Source organism: Buteo buteo, chromosome 15 (assembly GCF_964188355.1).
Source record: "Buteo buteo chromosome 15, bButBut1.hap1.1, whole genome shotgun sequence".
Taxonomy (NCBI): domain Eukaryota; kingdom Metazoa; phylum Chordata; class Aves; order Accipitriformes; family Accipitridae; genus Buteo; species Buteo buteo.
The window spans coordinates 8,489,584-8,516,291 of NC_134185.1; the positions used below are offsets into that span (position 1 = coordinate 8,489,584).

At 36.9% G+C, this 26,708-nt stretch overlaps 1 protein-coding gene across 2 annotated transcripts in view; it reads left to right on the top strand.

The window, feature by feature from the left end:
- BCKDHB (branched chain keto acid dehydrogenase E1 subunit beta) overlaps nt 1-26,108 on the top strand; it is a 124,596-nt gene extending 98,488 nt beyond the window's left edge. The window contains exons 10-11 of one of the 2 annotated variants that reach the window (XM_075046493.1): nt 21,121-21,273; nt 25,769-26,108. In XM_075046493.1, coding sequence (XP_074902594.1) covers nt 21,121-21,261 — 141 coding nt within the window. In that variant the 3' untranslated portion in view covers nt 21,262-21,273; nt 25,769-26,108. The remainder of the gene's footprint in view (nt 1-21,120; nt 21,274-25,768) is intronic. The other variant, XM_075046494.1, reaches the window with a different exon arrangement.
- Nucleotides 26,109-26,708: the final 600 nt, after the last annotated feature.

Sequence of the window (26,708 nt, forward strand, 5' to 3'; positions counted from 1 at the left end):
CAAAAGACAGTTGTGTACTTAGGATACTCTCAGTGTTTTTAATAAGGTAAAGAATGCATTTAGAACTGAGATTAACATGCTTATCTCTGAAAGCCAGGTGTGGAGGAGATTAGCTTTAAAATGTAGAGGCGATTAAGAATTTTGCACTGAGGGCAATATCTAATAGTAGTATGACATGAGCTGTAACATGAGCAACCTATTAATAAAATGCAAATGAAGCAGAAGGAGCAGCTACCCTTTAAATATGTATACCTTTGAATGTATATACACCTGTAAAGATATTTATGTACCTCTATATTGCTATAAAATAAGGACTCACAGTTATAAATCTCAGTGAGGGAAAATGTTCTCGCATATGAATATGTATGTGAATAGGTATTTATGGGACCAAAACCCAATCAGAATTACTATTTAATCTACCATAGCACCTTCAACAAAGTTAACATCCTGCATGATCTAGCAAGATACAGTTTTCTAGGTCTCTAGAAGCCTTAGTTTTTTATGCTTACAGCTCACTGGCTTGTAGGAGCACCTTGCAATGGTGTCTGTGAAAAGGAGGAATTAAAGGCTAAAGATAAACTTCTCTTCTGAAGACAACTGCAAAACCAGCCCTTTACCCTATAATAACAAATATTCAGTGGGAAGTTTGTAAGTGAAATCAAACTAAATTTTCAAATCCCAACCTTAAATTATTCTCACAGAACGAATAGCATACCTTTTCAAACATTACTCACTTGATGGATGACAGTTTTTAAATCATTCATGAAGAATAAGCAGTAATGTTTTACACAATGGAGCTGAGAAATGTGGGGATTAAAAGTTTTTGAAAATGAATTAAATAATAATTCTCTCAGAAATTATAATACAAGAAGTTGAAATAGGTCTGTCAAAAATCTGACTGGTTAGTGTAATGCTATAGACAAAATGACACTTTAACAAATGAAAGTAAGCAGCTACTGCCTGAAATCTTCAAATATTAGTAAGAAATGCATTAACAACATGAGCTTGATCAGTTTGGCACATTTGCGGGATGCCTGAGTTTTCAGATATCCTGAAATAGTGACTTTGAAATCTGAATTTCCATGCAAAGCAATTACTCTAGTTCTAATCCTCTCACTAATATTACTGGAAAGAAATAGTATTGGAGTTGAGAATGGAGTCCAAAAGGAGAACTGAGTTCAGGGGAGCTCAGGAGTGTTTGCAAAGTTCAGAATTCATAAGGAGAAAAGGAGGGGACACGCAATCAAGGTGATTGTCTTGAGAAGGACAGATGACGTTAATTCTGGAGGACAAGCATATGAGGCACAACAAAATAAATAAGTGTGATTGAAGCTATGATATAAAACTGGCTCTGCCCTTGACTTTACTAGCTTTGATAATTGTATAGACTGAGAGGATTACGTACATAAAAATGTTCACAGATTGTATTTAAAAATGAAAGAGGACTATATCAGGAAAATATATTCTATTGTTGAGAGGTATTCTTCATGATAGTCAGGCTTTTTGACAAATATTTAGTTATGGAGAGTTGTTTCATAAGCTTATAATTGTTTAATTATGTTGATGCTTTTCTAGACTTTAAAATTTATTTTTTTCTTCATTGAGAAACACAGTTTCTGGAGAATAAGATTAAGAATAAAACATAGTTGATTAAAACTGAAAAAGCTGTTCTTAATTTTTTGCTCAGGTTCATAAGATCCAAATTGCTACGTGTGTGCCAGATTTTACAAGTGAGCAGTATTCAGCAGACACAAGAATGATCTTTTGTTTCTGAATTTTTGAAAATCAAGATATGTGCAATAATTTGCTCTGCAAATGCCGTTGGTGCTTTGATTTGATCGTGTACTGTAGCCTCTAATACTCAGTTCGCTGGAAAAGCTGATGCAGACTTAGCAGAGCAAAACATTCGAGCTGGTTGGAACCACTGACGGTTTCGATTCCATAGCTGGGAAATGGTGAGCGACCCATTACTCATGTTTCTCGTGCAAGTCTTCACCCTTGAATATAAAGGAGAGGAAATTTCTTCTTAGCTCAAGAGTGCTAAATATTAATAGCAAGAGAGTTAAAAACTAGGATTTCCAGCTGTAAAATGTGGGTCTTTATGTTTTAAAATGAGCGAGGTCAGAGCTGTTAATCCAAGATAGACTCACTTATTTCATCTAGGCACCGAGCGATGCCATAAAATGGTGAAGTGCTGGAGCCAGCGTCTGACACTAGTGCAGTAGGAAGAGATTTGATCTCTGATATAAACCAAATTAGTTAAAGATGCTGCCGTGCAGATAAGTACGCTGATAGTGAAGTGTGTTACAGTGGTATAAACTGTTGAACATTTCAATACCACAAAAGTATTTTTATACTTTCCTTTTACGCTGTAGCGCTTTTTGGCATGTGGAAGTTTTTAGTACTGGTTCTTTGCAGTTCTTTGGCTGGACAGTTTTTAGCTATTCCTCAGTGGCCCTCTTGATTTAAGACATGCTCTACGGTGACATCTACCAGCATGTATTGATTTATTGCACTGTATGAAAAATAAAGATATCATTTCACTATGTAAGCAGCTGTTGGGATGACCAGGGCTCATGGTAGTTGTGTACACTCTGTATGTAGTTCTGCATGTTCTTTATGGCTTGAATAACTTACATTTGGTGTTGATAGTTTTTTATAAAAATGGGACTCTGATTTTTGATTTAATTGTTGCTTGACCGGACAGTTGCCCGGGCCAGATGAACTGAAGGGGCTGGGAAGTTTTGCTGCCATAAGCTCCTACTGCCATTGCAAAGCAGAAGTCTCGGTCAGGCAGAGCTCCCCCCGGGGGCTGCCTTGGCCCTGGGAGGCCGTGGGGGCTGCCTTCTCCCTCACATTGTGAGGAGGTTTCAGACAACTAGCTTAAACCAGATGCTGGCTCTAAAATAGCCAACTGAGGTTAGAAACTGCCCACTCTAATGGACCAATTTCAGGCATTTTGTTGACGAAACAGTTTTAAATTAAATATTTTACTGTCCAAAATGCATTCTGAAATTCCTTCAGGTAATACTCAGCTGCGGTTGCTGCCGTTTCCCTCCTGGGTAATACAGTAACGCAAATTTATTCAGTGGCTTCTGAGTAACAAAAACTGCTTTTAGGTGTCTTAAACCTGCTAACCCGGGGGTGCAGGGCTTGCTTTGCCGCTTCAGGGGCTGAATTGCACCGGCGAAGGTGGGAGGGCGGTCGTCGTGCCACCCCCGCCTGCTCGGCGGAGAAGAGGGGTCTGTCCCCTCGGAGAGGTGGGAGGTGGGGGAGATGCCCCCTTCGCTGGGGTGGGGGGCAGTTCCGCACTGGGGAGCTTTGCCAGTCACCTTGGGAGCGCATTTTGTTCTTTGAAGTATGTCCCGAGCCCCGTGGAAGTTTTGGGTCAGGAAGTCTCTTGCCTAGAGAATTTGTAGAAGGTGTTTGCTGTTTGAATTCAGAAATGAACGTGGAAGAGGGCACGCAAAATTGATTTTCTTGAAGGAAACCTGTGATGAATGGAACACGCTGCCATGGCTTTTCTCAAGGGCTTACTGCCAGACCAGCGGTCGAAGCAGACTGGTGGCTGTATTTGAATGAATTGAATTACGGTAAACATAAAGCAAAATCAGTTGTCTTAGCTTTTACAGTTTTTGACCAGATATCATGGAAATACGAATATTTGACAGTGTGGATGCCTATCTTCCTGTATGGCCAATATACCCGTGGAGCTGAACTGGAGTCCTGCCCGAGGACACAGAAACCAAACCCGAGAGTTGTTCTACAGATGAAACGTTTTGTGCTTTAAATCCACAGTTTAGTGGGCTGTAACATGTTCAAACAGTAAAATAAGTAAAAAAAGACAGTTTAGTGCATTAATATGTTTTGTACTGTTTCTTTCACAAAAAAATTCAGACCTAACCCTTTGTCTTGTTTATTACTGTCATTTCTCAGGGAGGTGTGAGAGTTTTAAGTAACCATGGAAAGTCTTTCACAGCTCACAGGACTGGAGTTGTTAATCTCTGTGCAACGTTAACCTTTCTTTGACAATTTTGAGCCAGCCCTTTTGTTTACGTAGTAGAAAGAATTCAGAATGGTAATTAGTGAAAGTAATAATGAAAGAATTTAGGTTGTCTTTCTATATAAATATTAGTAACAATTATGAAATACATTCCAGAGAAAATGTATGGTTTTGTTATTACCTCAGATGGTATATTTCTTTGTATAGCTTGACAATAAAAGATAATAAATTACCTCTAATTCTCTTTATGTATAGAACAAGCATATTTGCAAAATATAACCATTTCAAATAAAAGTTATTAAAGCTTTATTTTCTATAAACACAGCATAAAATGAGTGCAATTTGAGTTAATTGCTAACATGTGCTCTGGTTTGTAGTAGCACTGCAGCTTTAAAATCTGAAAGCCATTCTCATGCCTATTTCATAGCATGAGATTTTACAGTAGATTATGGAACATAAATAGAGAACTTAAATACAGGACTGTAATTTTAAATACAGATTATTAGTTTTCATTCTAAAGATCAGAAAAATGTTGAACATACTATTCGTATTAGCTGTTCAGAAAAAAAATCATAATTTTTTATTTAAAAAAACCATTGATCATTACATTGTAAACCTGAAACCTAAGTTTTCCATAGGTAAAAATTATTATATTAATTATGGTATTGTATCTGGAACTCTGCATGTTCAATTTTTATTTTAAAATTATTTTTTTTACAACTAAAGTAAAAATCTTCCTTTTTACAGCTGTTCATAGGTTTTACAGTCAAGAACAGTTTTGACTAATACAATGGAAACTTCATGGGGCTGCATTTTTACTTTTGCCCAATAATGTAATTAATTCAGTGCAAAAAATACGTTAGGGTATAATATTATAATTGTAAAAATACACAAACTGTAAAATGAAGTGCAGTCATCTTATTTTGAAACAATTTACTGAATGTGAATCGTCTGTTAGCTGAAGCTGAAACAGAAGTCTAGTTCTGTGTGCTTTATAATCTGAGCTCAGTGTATAAAATCTTTGGAGCACTATAAACATATGTGTAAATGAATTGTTTTAACATTCAATTTTTATAATATAATTGCCTTGAATCATGAAACCTCAGACCTAAGATATTCCGTCAGGGAGGCAGAAATACTGGTAACAGTGAAATCCAAAAAGCATACAAGAAACAGCTTTTGGGTTTATGAGTCCAAAGACAACTCACGTGGTGTTCCTGCAAAAACTTAAGGGGGAAAAAAAAAAACCCAGCAGAAAAAACCCAATCCTTAAATCCTGCATTATAACGTGAAAGCTCCATGCTTTTGTTGGACAGCTGAGATGGATGAATCCTAAAGTATTTTAAGATTGGCTGCTGCTCTGAATACAGTCAAACTTATACTGTTCAGCATTGTCACAGAAAAGAAGTTATCTGCAAGCCCAAGTTTTGGTAATTAAATCCTGGAAGGCCCCTTGGGTGGCTAGCATTGACTGGTGTTATTCAAGAGAAACAAGCATCGCATTTCATTTATGAAATACTCGAGTAGAAATATAATGTATCTGTCTCTCTGCCCAACATAGTTTAAATGTTTTTCTTTAAGATGAACTGTAAAAGATGTGCAGACTCTTATATCTGAATGTGTCTGTAAGTGATGGCCAGATCCAAGGCAATAAAGGTAGGGAACGAAGATGACAGATGAAAATTGCCGAGGATGCGGAGGAGGAATGACCATCCAATTCCACTGTTTTGGGGCTGCTAGTATTTAGTCCCTGCAAACCTATTATTTCAATCAGGCAGGAAGATAATTACATGCAATGCTTTCATCCTTTAGCAAAAAAGATAAAGTGCCTCTATTTTAGAACTGGCTGTGGATTTTTTGACAAAATACTGTTCTGTCAGAAAACTCCAGTGTCAGATCTTTTTGCAGTTCCACCAGGTGGTTTGTCAGGGAGTATGTTCTGTCTTTCCAGGTGGAATTTCTGGCAAACTTGATGTTCTTGACTGAAAGTCTAATTTTCTTCCCTGGGCCGTTTCTCTGCTCTGCATTCGCAGCCGTTGCATAAAACGTGTGTATGAGGAGGAACGGGAGTTGGGGAGCTGCCACCCCCGAGGTGAGCACCCCCGGCGTCACGCTTGTGCTCCCTGCTTTGCTGTTCGGTGGCACAAGGAGAACGCTGCTCTTCCCAGTTTTACCCCTCTCTGTAGCTAGTTATTAGGGTGGTTCTGCATTCATGTGAGTGAATTAGTCATAAGCGACATCATGGGATAAAATACTTAGTAGTACGGCTCCCTTGGCCACCACCAAGCAGCCTTGAACGAAGGTGTCTGTGAGCTGCTTTCTGGTGTTAGTGCAGCGCCATTCGCTGGCCTTCCCCAGGGCGCAATTCCCTATCGGATTTTGGGCCGCAGAGCACTTAGGTTGCGGGTTCTGAGCAGGATCAGGCGTGGGACAGGGAGAGCTCTGCTAAAATGGGAAGGGTTCTTGGAGCGCGGGGAAGCGGAGCTTTCAGTCCCTGCACCGCCTGTAAGGCGGGCGACGGGCCGGCGCCTCAGGCGGGCCAGGCCGGGTGCTCTGGAGGTGGGGGGTCTGCCTAACGTTTCCCTAAGGTCCTCTGAGACCTCTCAGAACCCGGGTTTCCAGAATTCAGGACATCTGGTTTGTTCTGTTTGTACCCGGGGCTTGTGTTTCTGGATCAGAAACTAATAGGCTTGTCCCCTTACAGACTGAAGAAAGCGTCTTTGGAGCACACTCCGATAGTAAAACTGAGCGAGGCTTAAATGTGTGTTTAATTTTACACTACCTACCGTTATAATGCTGGTTTTAAACTCACTGTGGAAGTATGAGGATGAGGTTAACTTTCAGGAGGTCCCTCGCTCACGCTGTTTCTCTGACTCATTGTGCTTCCACTGCAGGGAGGAAAGGAAAAATCCGTGAGGGGGTGGCCAGAGTCAACAACCACCCGTAGCGGATCTGGGTACTGGGGCTTGTATTGGGAGCGAAGGAGGCTTGAGCTTTTCCCCTGCTCGAATACCTCACACATCACTTGCTCTCAATTCTCCTCGCCAAGCAGGGAGGTCTCTGCTGGCCCAGCACCCTCAGGCCAAAAGTCAGGGTCCCTCGCGCCGTCCCCCAGCTCGCTGTTGCTGGGCTTCGGTCCCTGGGCACGCCTGCTCTTCGTCTCTGTTCTGCCTTCAGTTATGGGCATTGCTAACTTTGTGCTAAAACTTGGTGGTACTATCTTTTAGTCTCTACGCAGGCTAAGAAAAGCGAGAGTCGTGTTTCTTTTTTTGTAACGAGAGAAGCATCCCTTACACAGCAAAGTGTAATTGTTGTCTACGAAACCATATTGATCGTGGAGTTTCTCCCTGCAACAGATTGACAAATGCAATGTTCAGTAATATAAGTCACCAAGTCTATATGTTACTACCAATGGGAAGTTAAAAATAACCCCACATCTTTGCAAAAGATACATTTCAGAAGGATACTCCTTTCACTAGCGTAGTGATGCAAGACTTCAGTGTCGTCTTAGCGAGAATCCTGACAAATGGGCCTCGCTATGTCCTGTGCAGCTGCTACATCTGGTTATGACCCAATTTATTCCTCTGTTCTGCTGTGATCATGTGGGTGAACCTTACATTTAGGAATACTACTTGGCTGAGAATAAGATATATTGAGTATAAAAAGCTAACATTGAATATGCTTGTGTATACTGTAGGTGTCAAGATCCAGTCCGTGGTATATGCATGTGTCTGAGTTGACCTCACTGTATATTGATGTTAATGGAATTAATGTGATTATATGCTAATAAATACATTGGTGGAGATATACTGTATTCAGTCTCAAAGGACAGAAGTGAAAGGAGAGAAAATGTCTCTGAAATAGGAGGTGTAACATCATATGTTGCTATGTGTTGAGTCAGCAAATTGTTCCCGTTTATTCAGAATGCTTCAGATAAGCAATTTATCTTCAGAATGTATTGAGAATGCTTCAGATGAGCAAGGAACCTGGTAAGTAATACAGAAGGAGCAATCCAGTGTTATTCCAAACTGAAATTACATAATCAGTGTTGCATTTCCGAGAGCATTTTAACAACTTCTTTTCAGAGGAATCCTGCTTGGTTAAACCAAAATTGAGAAATCTAATTTCCTTTGAGGCAAAATCCTCTAATCTTTATGTATTTAATCACTGTCTATATTCAGAATACTAAGAACAGGATTTCTCAAATAAACAAGCGTGACAGGATTAAGTGACTAAATGTGGATGTTATCATCTTTGCAAAAGTTATAAAGAATCTTTTACTATTATTTAATGATAGAAGTTCTCTGATTTAGCTCCGAGTAGGAAGATCTGAACTTCTCCCATTTTCATCCAGAGTTTTGAGCCACTGGAGGGAAACATCTGTTTCCAAGTACTACCTGTAACATTATATACAGGTTTAGACATGCAGGGTTATGAGTCTGGATCAGTGAATTCTGTAGACATCTTTCCTTATCAGTTAAAATATTTGCATACATTCATTACTCATAGAAAGTTAAGAAATATTGTCTAACTGGATTCTGTTCTTAGGAATTGGTAATTTCCATTAGTAGCCTCATTTGGGAAGCCAGTTGGTTAACCTAAAACATGCTGAAATGAATTTATAGGAGCAACTTCAGAAGTTATCAAGTCACATAATGAATGTCATTTTGGGTTTTTTTTATAATGTTTTTGATTACCTGCAATCTTCATTCACCTTTAAAGCTGGATATTATACCAACTTTGAATTCCAGTAGGTAGTCCAGAAACTTGGAAGACCTGAAGACCTTTCACCGTCTGTGTACTGACAACATGTTTTCCTGTATTTTATGTCCATAAAGATTTTACCAGTTTTTGCAGTTGATAAGGACTGAAAAGAAAGGGAAATATGGATGGATTTTTAAAGTAACATTGTCTCTTTTCCTGTTACTGATGGACACTCTTGCTAGGTACTACGGATTTTGTATTGGTCCAGTTTGGTATTAAATAGCTTCAACAATAATTACGTTTAACTGTGAGCATTTATCTCATCTCTGCAACTGCCTGTGTAAAGACAGCCACTGCAATGAGGTGGCATGGATTTTAATTTTTCTTCATAATTACTCAGGTAGTAATTAATCAAAAAATTAAATCTCTAATCCATTCACTCCAGGCCTCCTTCCTAGTCAGTAAGAGTAAACATCTTCAAAGGGTGGCACATTTCATTTTAGAGTACATCTCCTTATGGAAAGATTTGAAACTTTTTCGCAGCGACTGAGAATTAAAGACCCAGTTGAATGTCTCCTGAAATAACTGTTTCCCTTACAAGAACATAAATAGCATTGGACATCTGGCCTCTAGTCTGTCAATGCAGATATATGGCAATTGAGATTATCCACCTTAAAGCTGCTCAGCTGTTTTGCAGTGTTAGCAGGCTGTCTCCAAGGTGGATTGCAATTATCTTGCAAACTGTATTCTAAACCACCTTAGCTTTTATGAATTTTTTTAAGAATAGTATTAAAGTTTCAATTTGCTTTTAGTATGAAATTTTTTGAGGTTTTTCAGTTAAGTCAATTCACTCCCCCAAATATTTACTTTTTAAATTTTAAACAGCTTATAGCTTTACTCTCCTGTTGTTCAGATGTATTAGTTGTCCATTACCATAGTAATATTCTGCAGTTTACTTAATGAAAACCACTCACACCCTCTGAAATGACCCATCCTGAAGGAAAATCCTAGAGTAAAGGAAAAAAAGCCTGTCTTAATAGTTTTGTTTCTGTTCTCAGAGAAGTTGACAAACTTAACATGACCTGTAACAGCACAGAGAAGAGTATTTAAACACTGGTTAGAGCTGAAAAATTCAGATGCATATTTCATATTCCCATTTTTGGGGGGAAAAATCAGGAAGAAAGAAGTCTTGAAAACAGCTGTTTTAAGATGCAAACAGCAATAATTTAGAAAAATTATATCAAATAAGTAAGAAAACCTTCAAAAGATGTTTGGCTGTTGGAAACCATTGTACGCAAAATGAAAACTGCAAAGCAGCCACTTGAATTTCAGCATGCTTTGATCACCATGCTGCAGTAAACCTCAGCTATTGCTTGCTTTGGTCAGAGGGTCTTCTAGGCTGAAGTTGTTTATTAACCACTAAAAGCTAAGCTTTTCTTTCTCTCTATAATTTGTGGCAACCACTAAAATAAGTAGAAATATCTTGAAAAATTATATGCTGTTCAGAGAAAGCTGCTTAAACCTCTATTTCTGTAGAGCGTTCAAAATAATATTGATTTTATGATGGATAGGAAACTATGCAGCCAACAAACCCCATAATTTCTGGAGTATCCCTGAATTCATAGCAGATACAGACCATGAAAATAATGTGTTATATGTGAGCTTATTTCTGTGGCTTTTTTTTTTTTAACCAACCACAAAAGAAGACATTTGAGAGCATGTTTCTTGTCTTGATCAAGACAAAGTACAATGTCACACACTTAAAGCTGGATCTTCAGTAATATAAACCCATGCCTGCAGTGTCTGAAGGCTTCTTTCTTATAGTTGTTAGCAGAATTGGTTGACTGTATTTCTACCAGCTGACATGAAAAATCCAGAATTAATGTAGTCACCTAATACTATAAGAAAAACCCTGTAACAATTCTTGTACCAGCTGGTTTTGTGGTTTTTCTTCAACAGTGGTTTTCCATCTTTATTGCTCTGAATTCCCTCCTAAAAGCATGAAGTACTCATTTTCTTCAGTTACTGTATTCTGATAAAAATTTTTGTCAGGCTGATGTTTTCTTAAACTTAATTTTTTGCTGAATTTGCTGGGCTTTATATGGCAAGAGTATGTTGTGCCAGATTAACCTGAAAGATTAGATCCTGACATTATGAAATCCTGACAGTACAAGAACTTCAAGGCATATGATGAGGAGACTGGAGTATACTGGGCTCTCAAAAATGTTACCAAGTTGTAAGAGGCTACTAGTAACGTTTCTGAAAACTTGGTTAGATCTTAACACTTTCCTTAGTTTCTTAGTTACAAAAGCCAGAATTTGTGAATCATAAAGTCAGGCTATTGTTAATACAGTAAAAATTAGAATCTTAAAATGAACCTGGATGATGTTGAGGGTCTCACATGGAGAAACAGAGTACAGTCTAAGTGGGCGAAGTGCAAGGTTAAATAGCTAGGAACTAGTAACTTTTTTTTTTACATAAGATTATAGCTTATTAGTGGGGCAAAAGAGGAAGAGCTAGTGTATCAGTTACACAACTGAGCACAAGGTATCACCAACATCATGGAGTTGGTTAAAAAGACAAGTGTGTTTGGAGAGGCCCTTACAGTAGAAATAGTAAGTACTTACTTTATTGTAGAAGATAAGTGGTAGCCATCCCATGTGGAATATTGTATAAGTGGTCGACTAGTTTTAAGGAAAAAAACAATGAAACCAGACGAAGTGAGTGAGGAGCTGCTTGGGTAATCGGGAGGTGCGGAGAGCCAGCTGTATGAAAATAGCCTGAAAGCGCCTGCCTTCTTCCTACTATCAAAATGAAGGCTACAGGAATGTAAGTCCTGTTTATAAATTTAGTGGAGAAATGAGCAAAGGTAACCAGCAGAAAAGGACCTATTTTACTAAAGTAGTGCTGGGGAAAAATAATGTATGAATGAATTTAGGCTTGAAATTAGAAAAAGGGTTTTAAGATCACCTGCCATACAGAAAGAGTGGGGATAAAACCCAACAGTAACTGCAGTATCACTACAGTACAGTATAATACATGATCAATTTATGATAGAAATTGTGGCGTTCTATGATGGCAGATTCTGAGACCTCATCAAATCTTGTGTCTTTACGCCTTCTCAGAAGTTCAGGAAAGCAAAACAGTTCAGCTGGGCATGGCCTGGTGGTCTCATTTATCGAGGGGAAATCAGACGCATGGGCTGGTGGGAGCAGGAATTGCCCTGCCTGGATAACCGTTGTTTAAAAATGTGTCTTGGTTTTGTGGTTGCACAGCTGGCAGAGCACATCAGTGTCAGTGCACCTAATCCCTGACTTCTGCCATCAGTAGTGACTTTATGCGACGGGAAGTGTGATTTGAACAACGGTGGGTTTGGCCACCAGCAAAGCAAATGGACCTAAATAAAAGCTCAGACTTCCACAGAATTCTGCTTTTTGGTTTCTCTCTTTATGCTTCCTCTTGTATATCATATATCACAGTCTCTGTGACTGTAAATGGCTCGAGTTTATGCTACTATATAATTACAGTACTGGATACAGGGCAAAACAAGAAGCCCAATGTGCTTCGAAAAATGTGTTATATATTGAAAAAATCAGCTGACATAGAGACCTTTAATTCTTAAATGATCCTGCTTCAATATAATAGCTGTGGATTTTTTTTTTTTCAGGGGAGGAAGGTTAAGATGCCTGTTTACTAATTAGCTTCACAGAATCAGACCTTGTCAATAGTAAATTATTCTTCATTTGCACTATAGTTCTATTTTATCTTTGTGATACTGAATGCCATTTGTTAGTGATCTCCTGTAGAATGCAGCTTGTGTTGATAGATTAATCTCAGCAAAAATGTTACTTATTGAATAAACTGAGAAAGAACTTCCTAACGTACTTACATGAGGGGAACATTTTTATTTTTACTGTTTAGCAGTCTTATAGGGGGAAAAGAAATTCTCAGCTTGAAATGAGTTGCAATTTCCTTTTTGCTATATTACCAATGGCTTACTTTTACATTTCATTCATGGCAACTGTCCTTTGAGTGCTAACTGTGTGTAATTGAAAAGAAGAAAAATTGTTCTAGGTGCTTCATTAACTAAGGCAGCTGTGTAGGTATTTTCCTTTTCACTCTTTCTTCATTAGGAAATTTGGTATACAATTGATAACATTGGTGGAAGAGATAGACTAGGTTATGTAAAAGATTTATAGTTTTGGCTGTAAAGCAGAAAGTTTGCTAGTGGAGTGAAAATTAAAATTTCATAATTGATTTAGTGTAAAAGTAAAGTTCACATTATCATTTTAAGTACGAAATTTATTTAAACAGTCATTTCTAAGACCAAGTTAAATACTTGGGCTTAATCCAATGAAAACTTAAGTGAGACTCCTAGAATATACAGTTAACCTCTGCCATTATGTTTTTCTATTGTATAAAAATAATTAATTCTGTTACCTGTATTTCTGTTCTTCAGTTTTGCTGGATATTTCATAGGTCCCATGCATTTGTTTGTACATGCACATGTACTTCATTAACACTTCAAAATCAGGTGAAAAATTTTGAATTGTTAATTCTGGGATAAATGTAAACTAAAATTTCATAGCCTCTGAAATATATTATTCCTGGTCTTCATTTTTAGACCAGTTTTTAAATTAAGAGATGTAATTCTAACTGTTTAGGTAGTTTTATTAAACATTTTAAAATGAAAGTGTTTCATTTACAGTACATTTCTTGGTCTTTTGTAACAGAGTTGCATTAACTTTTTATAGCTGGGAAAATTAATAAAGTATTAATTTTTTCTTTTCTTTGAGGTTTTGGTTTGCTTTTGATTTTGTTTTTCTTTTTTTGCTTTCTTTTAGTTTTTTTGATAATTCTTCTTTACAGTGGAATAGCAGTGTAGCCTGTTTGTGTGAAGAGTAATGTAGTGAAAAATGATCAAAACTAAAAAAAAAACCATCTCTCTAGCAAAGAAACTAATTATTATAAGAAAGTTGGGCCTAACTTGGTATAAAGATTTGAACTTTATACGATAAAGTAATTCTTTCATGCTTTTTAAGTCAGCCTGTACCCAAAAGCTCAGTCTCCAGTATGGTTCATTCAGTGTTTCTAAGTATTTTTTGCATAAACCTTTATACTTTCTGTAAAACCTCACTGCATTTCTCTCCAATTTTTTATAATTTTTCTGTAGAATAAAAATTGCCTCTCTACACTTACCAGTCAGCTTTCCTAACAGTTACTTTTGCCATTATATGAGAGGGTATTTAATATAGGAGTTGAAGCTTTGCACTAGAATTCTTCCACCTGTGGGTTTGAATCATGAAGCAGCTTCCTATAAATTAAATACATAAGTAAAATGGCAGCTTGGTTTAAAGAATACACTATAAAATTCCTTATACTTCTGTTTTTAGTAATCTTAATATTTCTCCCCTGCTCCAAGTCCATTTTACAAAGATGATAATGTTAAAAACCGCTGTGGAAAAATACTAGATAAGCCCCAACCTTTTCATGGGTGGACGGGATAATTCCTTTGTACTTGCCTGTGCCTGGCCATGCTGTGGGTTTGCACTGGAGAAGTGTTTGGTGACGGTCAGTCAGAGTGACAGCAGCATTCTCACTGTGCTGTTCCAAAATGCAAATGCTTCGGTATAAAATGGGAAATACGCTGGTTTAAATTGTTTAATAACAGCAGTTGAAATTGCATTTCCTTTGAATTTCATTAGTGTGTGCTGAGTGAAGTACTTCTGTGAGGATTTTAGTGTGCCAGATACATAGATTGACAAGGCTGCCTTTGCAAGAATCTCTCAGCTGCCTAAACAGCTGTAAAAATAAAAATACCACTCACTGGCTATTAAAACTCTTAACAGCAAATCCTTCCCATCACTTCTGGCATGCTGAAATTAACCAGGGGATGTTTTTGCAAAATAATTAAATAAGTAATTAGGATGGTAGGTGGTAGAGGATGTTCTAAAAGTATGAAATCTGATTATATTGGTAGGATATATTTCTAGTGTTGTGATTAAAAGGTGTAGGTTGTAATTAGGAGGATGATCCTCACTTTAAAAGCTTAACAAATGTTTAATATATTGCTCATTCATGTGGAAAAATGACTTGTAATCCACAAACGTTTTCACATATGAATAATTTTACACAGGCACTTTAGCTCCATTGATTTCACTTGGATTATTCACCTGTGTTAACATATATGTAACAGCTGGCAGGATCATTGAGTGAACAGTTGAGTTAATAATGCCAAGTAACTACATAAAGCAAGTATCTTCAGATATTCATGGGTCTGGGAAGTCATTCTAACTGTCTGTGGGGCTTAGGGCATGCTTTTAGAAAACGTGTGGGTCCCGATGCAAATATTCATCATTGCCACTTCAGGAAAGTAAACTTGGAATATCCTATAGAATAACATAATTTGTAGTGAACGTGCTGTAAGGTTGTTTGCTACCTTACAGAATAAATAACTTGAATTTGAAGAATTTTGTTGTATTTTGGGTATATACTGTATAGCATATGTCATTTGTAGGAAACACCTTAGATTGTTTCAGTTATGGTGTAGCAATAATTGCCTAGGAAAAAATAGTGTTTCTAGCACTTGTAGTGAAAAGATGGGAAGGGATCATCTAGTGGATTACCATTAAATATCAAAAAATCCTACTTGCCAAAGAGCGTTGTTAGGGTTCATTTAAGGCAGTAGCGTATTCTAGCGGCCTGGAAGTCCTGTTGCATCCTCTCGAGTGTATCTGTCTTGTGCCGTTTATCTTGTGGAGAAGAATCATGCTGGCTGCTGGACCTCATGCCCTAAACAATACAAATTATACATGTACTGGGAAGAACTTAATTTCTGTCAGTGTGTCATTCTGAATTGAATATTATTTCAGTTCTGGTCCTAGACTCCACCAGGTTGGATTTAAAATGTGTAAAAGTTTCATGGAAGGGCTTAGCCTTTTGCATAAAACATAGGATGGGATGGGAAGAAATGAAAATTATTTTTTATTTGTTTGCCTCCTCTTGTGGGAAGGATAAACAGTTTGGTTTGTGGGGGTTTTTTTTGTTTTGTAAATACCTTGGGAATGTGGTGCTGATTTTTTTTCTGCAGTTCTACCAGCAAGGCAACTAAGCTACTGACGAAGGCTCTAATCCCAACAGCTTCAAGTTAATGCTGTTGCTGTGACTGTTTGTTGGAGTGGTTGTGTTGTAAACTTGATAAAAATTTAAGAAACACTATCCATCTTGCATTGGGTTATTAAAGATGTTTCTGTTCATTTGTGAAGCTAGCCAAAATGAAATTTGAAGACAATCTTCAAACCCTTGTGTGAATGAGAACTTAACTGCATCAGGGAGCCATTGCTAAGATAGCTGGTGTTGTCTTAAGCAATGCAACTAGTGAAGTTCAAAAGAAATGTAAAATAAGTAAGAAATAAAATATTCTTGAGTCCGTATAAAAGTCTTCAACGTATAATGGGGTTATGTTATATAAATGAATAGTGTTGAGACCCTCTGTAAAATCTAAGATAGATAAACATGTCACTTGGTGTCTCCTGTCAGCTGCAAAATATTGAAGCTGGAGAAGTTAGTTTCAGTTCTCCCTCTTGGAAACTGCAGAACCTTTTACATTCACCGTGAATATTTCATAAGCAGTAACGTTATTCTGCCTGTAAGCAGTTCAATGCAGCATAAGTGAAGGACAAAAGGTATGACTCCCCCAAAACAATGCATGTGGATTTTAAAAACGAAATTCAGCTCATAGCGAGGTGTCTGTCCTGAACTGCTGGTCAAATCCTCTTTCGGAGTGTTTACAACTCCAGAGGTACAAGTGACAACGAAGACAACATTATCCTCATTTGTTTTACTTGTCTAATTATGCGCATTCCTTTCTGTGAAATGGAAGTAGTGAGCTTCACAGGGTAAATTGGTTATTTTTTAATATAAAGAAATTGCAAGTGGTCTGGAAAAATATGCAACATAAACATTTTTCAGTGACTTGAATTAAAACATATTTTCATTGTCATTAGTTTCATCAGCTGATGATGTGCCAGGAGCAAAACACGCAAATACATATCTGCACTGAAAGTCAACAGAGTATGCAGGATTACAGAAAAATAACATATGGGATGCTCTAGATACTGATTTTTCAGAAAAAAGTGCGTTTAATATTTCAGTCAACTTGTGGATTCTTTACTTCCACGTGGCAGAAAAAGCCTGTATTAACAGCATTGGCTTGCAAGACTGCTGCCAGTGTGTAGCTACCCCATAGCTGCTGTAGTGACCTAACATCATCTTATAGGATTGTAGTTAAAGCCATAGCACCAAAAATTCTATCCTGCCTGAAGAAAGCAGTTTCAGAAATACTTGATTTAGTACATAGGAATGTTTGTATTCTTACAAGTCTGGGTTACTTCCACTTGTATTATTATCATTTTACATTGCTTGCAATTTAAACATCTTTTGTTCAAATTCCTTGAACATTTATTGGGAAACCTTTAAAGTATATGGTATATAGTAGAAACACGTTTTCAAAAAGTGTGTGTGTGTCGTATAGAAGGAATTTATATTAACTGTCACCATCCTCCCCACCCAGTCCTATGTGTTTCTTTTGATGAAGACAACATTTCAAGTACACATGCACTCCCTTTCTTTTCTAGTAAAGATGCTCATACAGAGAATTCATATATCAAGCTTTTTTAAATTGTGACGAGTATCATAATGCAGCATCTCATAGATAATTTAAAAAAGGTTTAAGTAATAAAGTATTTAAGTATTAAAACAGGATTAAGAATTACTCTTAAAATGTTGCATTATGTTGTATCTGTATTCTAAAAATGCTGTGGTCAGAAATATATTCACTGCTAATACATTCAATGCTTGTGATTGAAAATAGCTGAAGTAAATTCTTATTTTAGCATGATGGATTTAAGAGGGATGTGAATTATTTGGAAATACTTTTCTTGATTTTATGTTACAATACTTCATCTTTTGTATAGTAAATTTGACTTCATGTATAAATTGTTTGATGTGATTCAGTACTATAAAGCCAATATTTACCATTAATTGCTTTTTAATGGTAACAAGCCAATGAATTACAGAGAACAGACTTTTTTTCCCCCTAAGTGCTTCTTTATTTTTTAATTGCTGATGTATTTTGTAAAGTAAAAATATTATCTGCTTGGCAATCATAAGATAAATAATTTTAGCAATGAACTATTTCTCTGTATTTGACAAGACATTAATTATATAAATTCAAAAAATTGGTAACATAAAATGTATCATTGCAAGCTGTGCTAAGTTATAAAAGGATTGTTTTAAAGTGATCTCAAAAAGGGGAAAACTGATAGAAGTTAAACCTTTACAACATATAACTGTAGAGCTCTCTGAGGAAAAATTGTATCACTATTGTAACTATCAGGAAAAGTTTTGTAAAAGTATTTTAAGACGAATATGGCTAAGCTGTTGGAAAAAAATGCTCCTTCTAAAGAGAGAGAGAGAGATATCTTAACTTGAAAATATCTCATGGGTGTATAGTACATATGTAGCTCATAGAAGCAACTATTCATAAGAACGTAATATATATGTGTTATCAGAGAAAATTCTGTTTAAAACTTGTAGCATTTGGTCCTTACAGCTGTCAAGGAGAGTACTGTGCTACAATTGTGAGATATAAGAAAACTGCAGATGCTTGACTTTTCTGTTATTGAAAGTAAACTGTTCAAATTGGACTTTTTTTTTTTTAAGCAGAAACCAAGGAAAAAGACCTTTAATCTATATTTAGTGTCAGCTTTATTGCATGAAATCCCCCTTTTATAAAATAGGGTTTGATCAACTACCTCTTTGGAAAGCTTCTTGTGAAAATCTTTATCTAAGCTTTGACGTAAAAAATAGGTTTTGTTGTCAATGAGATGATCATGCTCGTTACTAAACTATAGTAGGATTCATCTCATTCTTATAATAGTGTGTAATTTACAGTTGAAAAGCCATCTGAGGAAGTGTTAGATAATATAAATGTAACAGTCATCTATAAAGTGATATGGAATAAGTTTTCTTAACTGTTTGAGCCCCACACTTTAATTTATGACAACAGCATAAATAAATCAGAATAAAAATATCAGACCAGAAAGTGAAACTCTAATGTGGTAAGAGTTTTCTTTCTGAAAAGTCCTTCAAATATGTGTGTGGGTTTTTAAAATTTTATAATCTATAGATGAGATGGCAAAATTCAGAGTTCTAACCAACAGAAACCACAACTGAATTAAACCTTTGCACCTAGTCACTGAGTTCCTGGGTCTAAATTTTGTAGTTATTGTCAGCAGAAAAATAAGTAATCTTGGCTGAAAAACGTTCCTGCAGTTCACCTTGTGTAATGGACCTTAACCTGATGTTTAGCCGTCTTTTTATTATAATAGCTATAATACCAAAAGAAATATTAAAATTTCTATCAAGCTCTGCCTGTTCATATTAGTCTTTAAAATCGACTTTTTTTTTTGTCATCCTACAGAAAGTAAATTTCTGTACTGAAAAAAGGAGTTGTAAAAACAGTGTTCTCATACAGCAACTCCATAGTCATGTGATATTCTCGTAGCTCTTAATTTTTTTGAGTACCTATAGTGTTGCAAAATAAGAATAGCATGGGAGAGACCCCTGGGACATAAAATGTTGCAGAAATTATTCATTTTTAAAGGAAAGTTTTCTCACCTTAGGGAGTATTCTACAGAGTAGTAGAATTTAAAAATATATAAAAATATTTCCTTTTTACTGATTTTAGTCCATGTCAGTCAGAGGGGGAAAATGAAATAGATCCAAAAGATATGAAAGTAAAGAGAATAAGACCAAAATAGGATAATTAAGGGGAAAAGTATCAGTTTGGAATTGTCTGTCTTGCTAGCTGCACGTTAAATAGTGTCATTTACTGGTACTTACCAGAGTGTTTGCATATGGAGGTTTGTTTACGATGAATATGTAGGTTGATAGAAATTCCCTTCAGAGGAAGGATGGTCTGGAGCAATAAACTCTTCAACTATTTTCTTCTTGGCCAGATGCCTACAAGCACTTCCCCTAAAGTGCGGACCAGATTGCTTTATTTTTCTATACGTTGCAGAAGGATGAGTAATGTTTTCTTTCAGTAATGCCCAATGATGGGTTTTTGTTTTCTTACTTTATCCTTTTTGAATAATTGCATATCTCTATAAATGCCTGCAATTCTCAGTTGTACATGTTTTTAAGAGTTTTGCACTCAGAACACTGATTTAGGAATGGGTACCTGAATCTTTGATAAGAGTAAAATGTACACTTAAATAAAGCTAAAATAAACTTGGATGAAGTTTTCCATATTAGCATACTAGAATATTATAATCTGGGGAGATAGAGGGCACTTTGCTGCAGAAGAGCATAGCTCTTTGACTGTTTTCTTTGTGGGTCTGGTGAAAAAGGACGGGTAGATAATCCTTCACCTTCTGTTTTGCTGAGCCAAGTACAGGGGAAGTTGGCCAGGATGTCTCAGTTGCTGCAGTCCATAAAGGAGAGGCCAGGAGGAGACAGGTTTTGTCTCTTCATTTGTCTGCTCTGGAAAGCAAATACATATGCCAAAGATCTGGGGAGAAAGGGAGCTGATAATTAGCATCAGCATCAGTTTGATCTGGCAAAGTTATTTCTGCATCTACTTCTTGCAGATTCTCATGGTCTGTGCAATCACTCTGGTACCCGAGAGTGGGAAGATTGAAAGCCTACTATTTATTTGGTTATTAAAGCTGGTAATGTTACACATATTTCCACAGGCTACTTCCAGATTAATATGGTGTATTTGTAATATTTTGTACCCTACTAGGTTGACTAATGAAACTCTCAGTTGTTGCCAAATCCAATCTCCAAATAGAACACAAGTTGTGGGGTTTTGTGTAGAGCATGGATTTGATTCAAGGGTTAGAGATATGCAAATCCACTTGTTCAAATTTGTAATTTCCATAACTGCTTAATGCTTCTCAGACAGAGCCTTATATCATCTAAGGGTTCAAAGAAGTTTGAATATGATGTTCATGTATCCAGCAAATAATACACACTCTTAGATTATGTAATTTTTCTATATAAGTGGCACAGGAAAGAAACTCTTACTCCTTTGTTCCTAAAATACTTGTTTCTTGGCAGCACTTCTCTGGATGTATAGGAGATGTACTAAATATAACCTGCCTATGATTTAATGCAGCACACATGCAGAAAATGAAAATAACATTAACACAGGTTGTTATTTTAATATGGACCTTTGAGCAAAAGAAAGCACTGTTCTGGTCTGGACTGCTTATGCTGTGATATAAATAGAAGGTTTGAGTTTCCTGGACAGTCAGTCTGGCAAAGTTCATTCGACCTCAATTTGTGATGCAAGACTCCTGAAAATAATGGCCTCACTAACATTTATTCTGTATTTCTGTTAATAGGAGGAATGCTTTTTGAATTTAGAAGCTCCTATTTCAAGAGTATGTGGCTATGACACTCCTTTCCCTCACATCTTTGAGCCTTTCTACATCCCAGACAAATGGAAATGCTATGATGCTCTTCGAAAAATGATTAATTACTGAGCAGTAGTACAGGTGAGAAATAACGTCTTACACGGACAGTTTGCCTGTAAGGATTCTGACGGAGTGATTGCAAGGTTTGGGGCTAAAGTGCTACTCATTTATTTATTTATAACAAGAATTACCTCTTATGACTTTGGGCCTTTGGTCTTAAAGTCATCTGAATATTTTTAAGTAGTGCCATTGAAGTCAGTGTTTAAAATTAATTACCTTGCTTAATCTTTAAAATTAATTACCTTGCTTAATGAATCTGAAAATTAAATGTCTTGTATCCTGAGAAGTGAAAAGAATGTAAAGTGAAAGGTGAAAGGAATAGTAATGCACAGAATGTATTTTCACCTATATTAGAAGACTTACAGTTATTTCATAGGCAAACCATAGCGTAAAATTTTATAATTTTTTTACTCTTCAGGGTGGTGTGTAAACCTGTGAGGTACTAATAAGGCCCAATTTACACCAAATATAGGCACTGCATTGCAAACATACGCAGAGCATTGAAAATACATGGAGTATCTGTAGTATCTTACAGTTCTGTTCAAATACAAGGCTTATATTTAATATTTATTCTAAAAAGAATTTTTATTTATAATCTTTTATGTAATTTGGTCATGCTTGAAGATTTCTGTTTGCAGAGCCCTTCAGGCACCAGGCCTGTGAAGTAATATATATTTCTATTACATGTCTATTACGGTCTGTAACATCTTTTGTCTTTGTTTCATTGTAACAGAATACTAAGTAGCATTAGACTGTGCAGTGGCCAACCAGGACTTAGTATTTATTGTGCGTTGCTGCGGGAGAACTTCTGTTGCTTAATGACCGAAGTTTAATAGTTAGGAAATGTGTCAATGCCTGGTATTCTCTGCTTCCTTTGACTAAGTGAATCAAGTACCCTAGTTTTTCAGAATAAGTCTTGATGGGTCTTGCGCATCTGAACTAAAAGGAAAAGAAGAAATCAACAGGCCTGTTTTCCTTTGGAATAAGGAGATCCTGTAATAGGCAGGCAGGGGATTTTTAGCTGTGGAGGGGAGGGCTAAGGTGGCCCCTATATTAGGGGCGCCCTCTCGTGTCCATTTTACCTATACCTTAAGCTGTGAATTAAATTTAGGGCCAGGGATAGCAGGTTGTCAGTATTGTAACGTTAATCTCGTTTATTTGCATACTTACTTTCAGGATGACTTTTTGCATTTCATTCTGTTTCCTTCCATAGCTGATGGTGGAGTGTCTGTGTGTGAAATGGGAACGCTACCAGTGAGGCAGTGTCTCCGAAAAATAGTGTAGTTCCACTTACAATATTTCTCCGAAATCACCTGTTATTGACACACCAGAGCATTTCCTTAGGATTAAAACTAAAGAATGTCGTGATCATTTTTGTAGAGTATGTGGTAAATGCTCTGTCTTTCATGACACCCATCCTTGCGTTTTATCTGAGTTGAAGTAAACTAATAAGTTTACTTTCTTATTAGTAAACTAATAAGACTTTCTTTTTTGTTTGGCACCTCTGTAATAAGGTCAGTGAAGCTTTCCTGAAGAGCATGGGTTGTATCTGCTCTTTGAGGCGAGTTACAGGGCCATGCTAGGTAACCTCTAATCTGTTCCTTTCCAAAGGAAACCAAAGGACCAAATATTTTTACCTCTGTGTAAGGAAAGGGAGACAAACCAAGGACATTTGGGTGGTTCGGAGACTTAGTTTAACCCCCATTCCTCTATAGGATGGTAAAGTGAGGGAGGTATGAGGAGAAAAAAGTAGGTTCTGAGATTGCATTGAATTTGTACACAATCCAGTTTCCACACTGGAAGTTCACACTAAACCTTTCTGTGAAGGTATTATGAACTAAAATGTGGACAAGTCATCTGCATTTGTATTTACATTTCTCCTGTGGGCTGCACCACACATAAATATCAGAAGAGGTTATTGGCCAGCTGAAAACATGGATTTAGGATGTCAAGGAGCAGGTTTATTAGGGGCTGTCTGGAAAAAAATTTAAAGACACAGAAAACTCTGCTTTCTGGTTTGTCTAAGAAAAGATCTGAATGGTGGAGCCTGTAACACGATGTCTTTAGGTTGGTGTGACTAGTTACTAGTGTTACAGAATGAGCTGCTCAGAGGTTTTTCTAAGAGAGAACCTTAATGTGCCTTGTTTTAAGGCATGTTTCAGGGGAGTATCAGATTGTTCTTTCTAACATGGTCTAAAATCTCTGTAGTTTGAGTTAGAAGCTACCTGCAACTTCATTTCATGAAGTCTGCAGCAGTATGATTCCCTCCCCTTGTTACTGGGTAACACCAAGTTGTATAATGTTTTGTGGTCTACCACTGTTCGAAAGTCCTCTTCAGACCTGAGAATGGGTTCTATATTAAAGCATGGGGACGCTAACTCCAAACTTATTTTTACCAGTCACAGTATGCTTTTCTTCAAGTTATTTGTGTGACAAAGTCTTTCTGTCCTTATTCACACAAGGAATTATTTCTCACTTAAAGAATAAATCTGCATCTTCTTTAAAAAATGAACAAACAAAACCCTCCCTGAAGTATGTTTGGCTGTGTATACAAATGTACCTCTTACCCAGAAAGATTCCTCTCAGGCACCTGAATTAACTTTGTGTCTGAGGCTAATTCAGGGTCTCAAGCTGGATGCTACAGTCAATCATTTCTAAACTTAGCCTTGTTATCTTAAAGTACATTTGGTTTTACTCAACCTGTGTTGACAGTGTCTCACACATGCATAGCTGCTTATCTCAAGATTGACAGTACAGATGGTTTTCCTGCTCAAAGACAGCGTTTGACAATGCATACTGTATACCTCACTGATGAGACAGGCAAGAGCAAAATCCGTATCTTTCAGCAGCTTCTTAGTTATTAAAATTTATAGCTATGTTAGCTATAAGAGAAATAGCTTCCAGGTAGGCAGCTGTGTTCCAGATAACTCTTTGTAGTTGGAAAAAAGATAAAGAGAAAAGGAGCAGTGAGATTAGGATGGATATACATTTCCTGGATAGATGGAATGGTGTCTGGCTGTTCATTTGGCGGGGGCGGGGGGGCATGGCTAAAAGAAGAAGCAGAAGGAAATAGCCACAGATTTTATAAAATATACTCTTACGATACACAAATATATTGAGGGTTGGATGTCACATAGAAATGGCAAACAGCCAAGTGCCTTTTTGTTAACCTTTTGCAGCTTTTTCTACCACATTTGCATGTTCTGTTTTCTTGTCAAATTCTGAATTTTAAAGCTGTCACTGACAGCTGACACTTTACCTCCATGGGAGAGTGTGTGTGTGTGTGTGTGTATGTAGACACACCATTACTATTGCAAATTTAGTCTCTGAAAATACAAAGTTATTGCACTGAACTTCATTATGGAACTGTTTTATGGAAAATTTATTCTTGGTGCTTAAAGGTTAGGCAATGTTAGAGGATGATGGGGGGTTGATTTAAATTTATTTTTCTTTCCAAGCATGTATTTGAAGTTGTATTTCAACATCCAATACAGTTTGCTGAGAACCAGTGGTGCAGCTGGGAGAGACTTGCAAATGACAGCAATGCTTTCCCTTTCTCAACCAGTAAGTTGTGCTGGGAAACAGGAAGGGACTTTGGTTAGTGAATATCTGTTCTTTGCACTCCTGGTTATTAGGCAGGGCTTCTCTCAGGTTAACTTGAGGCACAGGAAAAATATAATTCCTCTCCCTGTTTGGTAAATAAAATATGAGAGACTGTGCAAGATCATTTCTTTTTAACCTGAGACTAACAACCAGGTTCTTTTCAACACAGAATCCCAAATGTGACAGGCTAGACTGCCTGCCTTTTTTAATGCGCTGTCTGTAACCCACTAGAATAAACAACCTCCAGAGGCTTGAGTAGGACACAACATTCCTAGTTTATAATGTTTTCCTGCTGGACGGCAAAAATCACGCAAATGGCCAGTGAATCATGTCTTGTTCACAACCAGGGAGTAGTCCAAATATAAGATAACAGTCTACTAGCGCTACGAGTTAGTCTGTTAGTGTGGCTGTTGCAAGTCTATGCTTGCATTCAGACCCTGCTGAGAATTCATGCAAGGTCAGGAATAATGAAAGTATCTTTTAAAAAAACTATAAATGGGAAAGGTATTGACTATAGTTTCTTTACAAGACTCCTCTTCACTGTAATAGCAGATTGATAGTATATCTAGTAGAGCTTTAAAAAACCAAAACATAACACTTTGCTTAACATGCTAGAGCGGGATGGAAGACACTTCATCATAAAGTTTTTCTGTAGATGGTGGTAATTAGTGTTGTCTTTACACTGGATATTAGTTGCAGCATTTCTAATTTCTGAGTGTCTACTTTGGCAGGTTTAAAAATTTAATATAGTTTTTAATGCATAATAAGTGTTTTGTTATGGTTCACACACCTTGAGGTTAAGACAACATAAATTTAAAAACTGAGATTGCCATGGAGGGTGCTGTGTGTTTAAGTTGTGGATATTACTTTCAGCCTTAAGATTAGTAACTTATTTTGTCATCTTCTTCTGCAGAGATGAGAAGAACGACAGGGAAATACAGAAGCTGCCTTCAAAACTCTTGATACTTTACTCAAATCTTTTGCGTTTGGAATTCACATAGCAGACTGTTTTCTCTGAACTCAGCTATCCTTAATATTCATCTTGGCTATTCTTCAGAAAGTTCAAATCATCCTTAATTATGAAATCCGTGATGGTCAGGTGATTGCTATAATGAGTAGTTTCAGATGTATTTAAAGATATTCCAGATGTCGTATGAATGTTACACATCGCCATGCTTCACCAGGTTACATCTCTAATTTCACTGTGTAAATATTAGAAGCAGGATTTTATTCAATAAAACATATTATGCACATGTTGTCTCTTGGTTTTGTTATTGTTTTGGGAAAACCCAAAGAAGTTATTTGAATGTGACTGTATTTTCAACAAAATAAACCTTAGACAGCCACACCAGCTTGTGCATCTGGTCTGACAGACACCTCCTTTAACCAGCGTTATTAGTTGTCTTTCAGAGGCTTCATGTAAAATGTCCTAAATACTGATTCTCCTTCTGCAAGCGAAATGAAAACTCCATTTCTCTTGAGAAGGGAGGAGAGATTTTTTTGCCTTGTTGCTATAGGTGAGGGGCTCCATTGGTACATCTTTGCTGCAATATCTTTGTTTAATTATTTTTCCTCTAGATATGGAACGTGTCTGCTGCTAAGCAGTTGTGCAAAATGTGCCAGTTTGTCAAGAAAAGGTAACAGTACCCTGACATGTTCATGCCAGTGGTGGGAGAAGAGGCAGCACATGTACCACTTTCTGTTGGTGAGGACACAGAAATACAAAATTACCCCAAAGGCTCTATTAGAATATTAAACCTGAATCGTTATTTTTCCTGTGTTAATATAAAGGGCACTGAATATCCCTAAGTGCAAAAAGGCATCCAACCTTTCAGACTGAGAGCTTCTCAGCT